This window comes from Papaver somniferum, chromosome 4, assembly GCF_003573695.1.
Source record: "Papaver somniferum cultivar HN1 chromosome 4, ASM357369v1, whole genome shotgun sequence".
Classification (NCBI taxonomy): domain Eukaryota; kingdom Viridiplantae; phylum Streptophyta; class Magnoliopsida; order Ranunculales; family Papaveraceae; genus Papaver; species Papaver somniferum.
The window spans coordinates 28,313,776-28,321,629 of NC_039361.1; the positions used below are offsets into that span (position 1 = coordinate 28,313,776).

Genomic DNA, 7,854 nt, shown 5'->3' on the forward strand with positions numbered 1-7,854 from the left:
TTATGTCAGTCCTCTTCATATCAGCAAAATACTTCATTCTTTCTTGTGATATCTGCAAGGATTCCTTAAGCATGTTGATTATTCTGTCCATATTCTTGATGTAATCTTCCACATCTTCTACCGAGGAAGTGACTTCAAGAGGAAAAGCTAAATGAGGTGGATTATACCCATATAATTCCTTGAAAGGAGAAGTGTGCATACTAGTATGATAATTGGAATTATACCACCATTCTGCCAGTGGTAACCATTTGCTCTAATTCTTGGGCTTGTAACCTGTCATGCACCTGATATAATTCTATAAACAAGCATTTACCCTCTCTGTCTGCCCACCAGTCTGCGGATGGTAGGCAGTGCTGAGCTGTAGAGTGGTCCCAATGGCCTTGAATAGATCCTGCCAGAAGTTGTTGGTGAAAATCTTGTCTCTGTCAGATCTGATAGTGGCTGGTAGCCCATGTAGTTTGAACACCTGACCTAGGAATTCATGTGCTACTGTTGCTGCAGTGAAAGGGTGGCTTAGAGCAATGAAGTGGCTGTATTTAGTAAGCCTATCTACGATGACCATAATCACATCCTTCTTGTTGGACTTTGGAAATCCTTCTATGAAGTCCATGGATATATGTTGCCAGGCATGTTATGGAATAGGCATTGGTTATAGAAGACCTGCTGGGTATTATCCACATTGTTTCTTTGGAACATATCACATGAAGCAACCAACTCAATGATATCAGATCTCATCCCTGGCCAGATGAAGTATGTCTTGGCCCTTTGATAGATGCCATGAATACCTGAATGGCCTCCAACTGAAGAGGAATGGAGTGAAGAGAGTACCATTTTTCTCACACTATTGCTACTACCCATAAAAATTCTAGACTTGTACCTCAAAGCTCCCTCTTTGTAAGTATAGTCTTTCATAGAGGATGGAGACAATAAGCATTTGGTGATGATGTCTTGAGATACCTCATCTTGTTCATAACTCTTGATAACTTCCAATGCCCATGCTAGTCTTGTGGTAGAGATGGATTGACATGAAGAAGATGACATTCTTGATAGTGAATCAGCATCTATATTTTTCATTCCCTTTTTATATTTGATATCATAATCAAACCCTAATAGCTTCATCAACCATTTTTGTTGTAGAGCAGTAGTCATCCGTTGCTCCAAGAAGTACTTTATGCTCTGTTGGTCTGTATGGATTGTGAAGTGGTTGCACATCAAGTAGTTTCTTCATTTGGTGACAGCCATTACAATGGCCAGTGGTTCATTTTCATAAGTTGACATGCTTAATGATCTAGGACTGAGCGGCTTACTGAAATAGGCTATGGGTTTTCCTTCTTGCATGAGAACTTCCCCTACACCCCTTGCACAGGCATCAGTCTCCAAGATAAAGGGCTTGGAGAAGTTTGTGTAAAGCTAGGACAGAGGTGCTGCTCATATCTTGCTTCAATTCTGCGAATTCCTTGTCAGCTGAGCTAGACCAAACGAAAGCATTTTTCTTGAGCAAGTCAGCTAATGGCTTGCAAATAGCTCCATATCCTCTTACAAACTTCCTGTAATACCCAGTTAAGCCTAGAAATCCCCTTAACTCCTTCAATGAAGTTGGAGTGGGCCATGATACCATGCTAGCAATCTTGGATGGATCTGCTGACACTCCATCTGATGTGATGAGATGTCCCAAATATTCCAGTTCACTTTGTGCAAAAAACATTTTGATTTCTTGGTAAACAACTCATGTTGTCTTAACAAGTTCAAGACTAATCTCAAATGCTCGTCATGTTCCTCAGGTGATTTTGCAGATCAATATATCATCAAAGAAAACTAGAACAAACTTCCTAAGAGAAGGCTTGAAAATCTCATTCGTTAAAGCTGGTGGCTGGAGCATTGGTAATCCCAAAGGGCATTACCTTGTGAAAACACGGGGGTCTAACAACCTCACACAATATTTCTCTTAGCAATCTGTATGGACTAACTCCAATATAATTTCAGAAGAATCAACTAGACAGTCAGACTCAATCTTAAAAAAAAGTATATCAAAGAGTTATATCTCAATTTATCAATTCAATCCGCAATCAAACAAACAGGAATTTACGAGCCTGATTGAATACATGAGAAATAACTTGAACGGTACCAAAGACCAATGTTCAAGGATCAATCAATTTCAATCAACAACCAAAGGTTGGATTTACCAATTGACCTATTCAACGCATAACCTGTGATATTTCAATTATATAACAAAATATAATGCGAAAAATAAATAACACAAACACCAGGAGTTTTGTTAACGAGGAAACCGCAAATGCAGAAAAACTCCGGGACCTAGTCCAGATTTGAACACAACATTGTATTAAGTCGCTACAGACACTAGCCTACTCCAAGTTAACTTCGGACTGGAATGTAGTTGAGCCCTAATTAATGTCACACTGATCAAGGTACAGTTGCGTTCCTTACGCCTACTCCAAATGCTTGATCTCCTTGGTTCTTCAACATTACTCGAAATCTTCGTCACTTCCAAGTACTCCAATGATTCAAAATGTGTTCAACTCAGCATCATCGTTGTTGAAGATCCGTAGCTATAACAATGAGAAAATAGTAGCTCTCAATCATTGTTATACAGTGTCATAGTATTATTACACAACATCAAAGTTCAATTGTATCACAACTTTGACAACAATACTATGGTGATATGTATCACTCCCCCTTAGTCAATACTTCATCTCACATGAAAACCATTCCCCTTACAAAATGATTCGTAAACCATATGTATTTGTAGTGGGAACTACACATTAATTCTCCCCCTTTTTGTCAATAAAATTGGCAAAGGTACGAAAAATTATTGGGATCCTAATGAAATTTCCATAGAGACACTTCATGACCAAAAGAGAAGCACATATTAAATTGTTTAGATGCAATCATATAGCTGATGGTTATTTTCAATGATGTTGTAGTAATAGGTTCGTTGAGACTTGTGAAAGCAGATTTTTAGACTTAATTTTGAAACTAAAGTATGACAAAACTCAAAATAAAAGGTGTTGAGGAAGTTACGGAGAGACCGGGGCTCAAGATTCCACCAAATTTCCGCACTCATGTGGTTCAGATATCAATTCTAAAAAATAATGGCTCGTATGATGAAGTTTCACTGACTCTAATTTATTGCCTAAGGTAGAATTTCGAAAGTAATGAATGTAATACTAAAGCATGAGACATCAAAACATCTAAGTTAAGCATGACCCATTAATTGTAATCACAACCATTCAGTGAAACTCATAAATCAATTGAATAACAGTGCAAATAGTCGTAAAAAGAATTAATAGAATTACCACATTTGTGAAACTTGGATTCCTCTGTCGCCCTAGAGGATGGGTTTAGCTCTTCATCATGGAAACACACTCAGAATAAGATTTCATTGCTCAAAAATGGTTTACAAATGATGAAAAGGAGACAAATTGAATAAACCAGGAAACTGCAACACTTTTATGGTGTTGCAAGCCTACTGTTACAGAGATTGATATAAAGAAACCGTCGCTGTTACTGTAGCTCTATGACCCTCTCCTTAGTGTCGTTATCACTGCTGATAAACGACTGCTGTGGATAGTCTGTTCTTCGTGTTCTTCAGAAAATGCAGCAGCAGCAATGCTGATTCTGCAACTTGATTTTCACGCCTATGTAATGTTCTCTATTCCCCCAAAACTCTCTGTGCTTTTCTATGACCATCGAACACTCTTTATATACTCTACATGGCCTAAAAATCGCTGTAATAACTCCATATAATCTTCACTAACTCCGTTTATTCTCTTCTTCCTGTCACGGGAATAATTTCCTTCTGCAGCTCCTACATGCGTCTTCATGTACTATGTACACTCCCAACAACATCATACACGCTCCAAAAGAGTTTTAGCACGCTGAAAATACACAAAGACCTTCTCAAAATATCGCAGAAGTTTCCCGAGAATGTGCTTGCCCTGTTTAGTCGAGATTACATGAAATCTTTCCCTATGTCGAATTCAAAGCACTTACCAATCCTGTTGTGATGTAACAGGCTGGTATGTATCCAAATTAGGAGAAAAATCCAATGGAATCTCGCCCGAATCAGTGCCAGAAGAAATCTCAGGTGACTTGGTTAACTCTCCCTGTTTCGCTTCGAGCGGAATATCCAGCCAAATTTGATCCAACTAAACACCCATAACACGCCTGTCTGTCCCAAAGGATTAAACCCATTTGATTATAGCCCTTTAGTCTCACTGAAATAGGCTCAAATCTCCAACCCTAATTTCGGCAGTTGAAGGTTGATTTTATTTCCGCCACTTTTCAGAATTCAAATGAAGAAGAAAGGTATCCCCCTATCCAGAGTAGGGGTGCGAATAGCAGCTTCCCAACTGAGGTGCCCCTTAGTAATTGAGGTGCCCCTTATCCAAAATGAGAGTCCGCATATCACATGTTCTCCGGGGTACCATAGACAACTTTTCAAGCTGAATTTTCCACGCATGTTTATTTCTCCAAAAATACCTACAAACACACAAAACACCACAATAAGGACGAAAACGAGTACTAACAATTCGAAACAGTGAGGACAAATTATACACATAAATGCGTCTATCAAATACCCCCAAACTTATTATTTTCTAGTCCTTGAGCAAAACTAATAAAACCGAGTTAATCTCGGGAGGGCTTACCAGAGGTGTACCCACAAAACCATTACTCCAGACCCTAGCTATCCACACAGAACCTTGGAAGGCACTAAAGAATCTCCTTGGTTGGGATACTTATTGACTACAGAAGGAAGTACCCTGATGCGAAATTCCAATTGAGGTACACGAGTTTGCACTCAAGCATACTAAAATTCATATAAAGTGACAAAGTTCTACTCAGATAGTTTCTGGACATCATAAATCGGAGTCAACTAATCACATGGATAGATTAAGAAGATGGATGTAGAGAAAAACGTAGATGATGTTAACTAACGTGAACCTATCCTAATGGAATGAGATACTGGTCTGGACTAATATCAACACACCGACATATACAAGGGAACCAGTGGTCGATAATCCTAACTCTAGGTCAACTCAGCTGGCATATACAAGGATACCAGTGGTCAACTTTATTGTATTTATTTCGGTTGGTATGGTCTCAATTTTTTTTTTTGATCTCAGTCACTCTATTTCACTCTAGCAATGGTAAAAAGAAAAAAAAGAACTGATCAGGATTCTTTCGATGTTTCCATCACGAGGATATGGTGAAACTACCATGTTTTCTTTTTTTCTAACACCTAAGCTCTGTGCTTTTATGGATAGACTCTTCTAGATGTTTCCATCTAATCAGATTGGTTCCTCAACTCCTACAACCAAAATGCTTCCATCCACTTAGATTGGTTAGTGTCATCCTTAATAAACATAAATTTCTAGGCTCTGGAGTTTATTTATTGCAGCTAACAAAAAGTTTCTTCCCCGCCCCCAAACTTAAATCTAACATTGTCCTCAATGTTCTAAAAATGAAATTAAAAGCATGAACAAGGAGAAACTGTTACCACTTGAGGAAAAGAAACAAGGAAGGATATTACCGTGTCGCATGAGCACGGGTGCCTCCCAGTAAATGCTAAATTTAAAGTCTCTAGCTAGACATCAAATACCTCAAAAAGGATTGCCACCTCCCAAAGTCATATACCAATAGTCGAAACAATTGTGGGTCCACAAGACCAAATAGAGCTAACACAAAAATGAGACAACAACACTGGTTCAGAAAAATGAAAAGAAGGAGCACATCCTCGTCTAAGGTTTCTGTCAAGACAACTGGGTTTATCTGGGTAGCATAATTGAGCTTCTTATGTGTATCTTGATAAATAGATTCATCCGAAAAACGGGTCTCTAATACCTGAGTTACCTCCTGGACAATATCAGGTGGATCGGGTTGTGGAGTCTGAATAGACTCAAGTGATATCTCAGATGCACAAAGCTCGAGTCCCAAGTTAGGGACTCTAATTAGGGATACATGACAATCATAAGAACCATCACTACCCCCAAACTTAGGGTTTTCACTACTCACAGACAAACCTCTAACTATTGCTTGAATTTCTGGATCTTCAGAGTCCTTAAAATACTCAAGAGATTCTTCCAATTCTCCACCCTCAATCTTATGGTTATCATTACTCTCAGAAAGACCTAACACTATTGCCTGAATTTCAATTTCAGGGTCCGTAGAGTCTTTAAAATACTCAGGGGCTTCTTCTAAAGATCGATCACACATCTAGTCTAAGAGAATGGTTTCCTCAAATTCATCTAAAAAATCTCCCAATAGAGTATCATGCCAATTATCCTGAACTAAATCCTGAACTAAAGTGCTAATCATATTCACTTCTTCTAATTCATCATTCTCAGAACGTTGTCTAGTAATATTAAAGACATTTAGTTCAGTGGTCATATTACCAAAGGATATGTTCATAAGTCTGGTTCTACAGTTGATGACAGCGTTAGCTGTGGATAAAAATGGGCGACCTAAAATGTAGCGGATCCAAGAATTTTTGCTTCCTACAGGTCAGGTTAGGACCCGCTTAGAGAGCTCTGACTCTCTGATACGCCACTTGAGAAACAAGACTTTCAAAATTTTCAAACCAATCTGATTTTACCAAGCAAATGTTCACTGATTCATGCCAAACCGCTTCATGAGCGGGCAAACTCTTGTGCAAGTGATAAGTGCCGATCATCTCCAAGCAAACACCAAGGTTCAAAGACTGAGATTCTGCTGAACAGAAACCTCATTTAAGGGTCATGTAAATGTCAGAATTGTCAGGGTAGTTCTGGATACCAGCCACCACCGACCAGTGCCAATGGTCTTCCGGGTAGCCACCGAGGTGGTGGGGTGCCCCAGTGGGCCTGACAGCACACACCGTATCAGACGGGTGAGGGATGACCAGTGCCAATGTCAGGGTAGTTCCGGATACCATCCATCATCGGCCAGTGCCAATGGTCTTCCGGGTAGCCACCGAAGTGGGGTGCCCCAGTGGGCCTGACAAGAGTTGCCACTTAGGCTTAACAATTTCATCATGCAGACGGTTCATCCACCGGTGGTGGGGTGCCAATTGCGACCTAGTAGATGGTATGAACTGCTCTGCAGTAACCATCCCTCATTAGATGGTATGAATTGCCTTTAAAAGACAACAACCATCTCTCAGATGATATGAGTTGCCACGTAGGGTAAAAACCATTGTTCAACTTATGAGCCGAAACAGATGATATGAATTACCTCGAACGGTAATAACCATCTCTTGTCTCACAAGCTGTACAGTTATCAGATGTATGATTTACCTCAGATGGTAATAATCATTTCTCGCTAGGCAGTATGAACAGCCAGTGCTGCAACCACCTCTAACAAACATTATATAATCTGCGAGGGTCGCAATCATCTCTAAATAGATGGTATAAACTGTCAAGCAGCAACCAACCCTTTTCAGATGATATGAACAACCTTGTGGATTTGTGCTGAACCGCATAGCGGCTGCCTACGTACCCTCTCCGGAGCTCGAAGGGATCAAGCACGACCGTAGTTCGTCACTCTTTGTTTAGATAGTATGAACTACTCGACGGTAGCAACCATCTCTCACTGGATAATATCAAATAAACTGATTCCAAATATAGCAGAAAACCAAATTTGTACGCTAAATCTGTATCCCTATATGTAATTTATACATGATCACTTCTTGGGAATCAAAGTAACACGAAAACTTGTCGGGAGAGTGCTGTCAGGGTATGCCCTGAGTACAGATCCAACGTTACACAAATTTGTAAATAACAATCTCCTACACAACTAGCAAGGATACTAGGTGCATCAAAACAAAACACGAGACGTTAGATTTAATTTAGTCACACA

The 7,854-nt window shown here is 39.6% G+C and overlaps 1 protein-coding gene across 1 annotated transcript; it reads right to left on the minus strand.

Moving 5' to 3' along the window:
- Window positions 1–1,369: 1,369 nt before the first annotated feature.
- On the minus strand, window positions 1,370–1,705 carry LOC113272242 (uncharacterized mitochondrial protein AtMg00860-like). The gene has a single exon (XM_026522112.1). It carries the CDS (start codon window positions 1,703–1,705, stop codon window positions 1,370–1,372), a length of 336 nt encoding a protein of 111 aa, XP_026377897.1.
- Window positions 1,706–7,854: the final 6,149 nt, after the last annotated feature.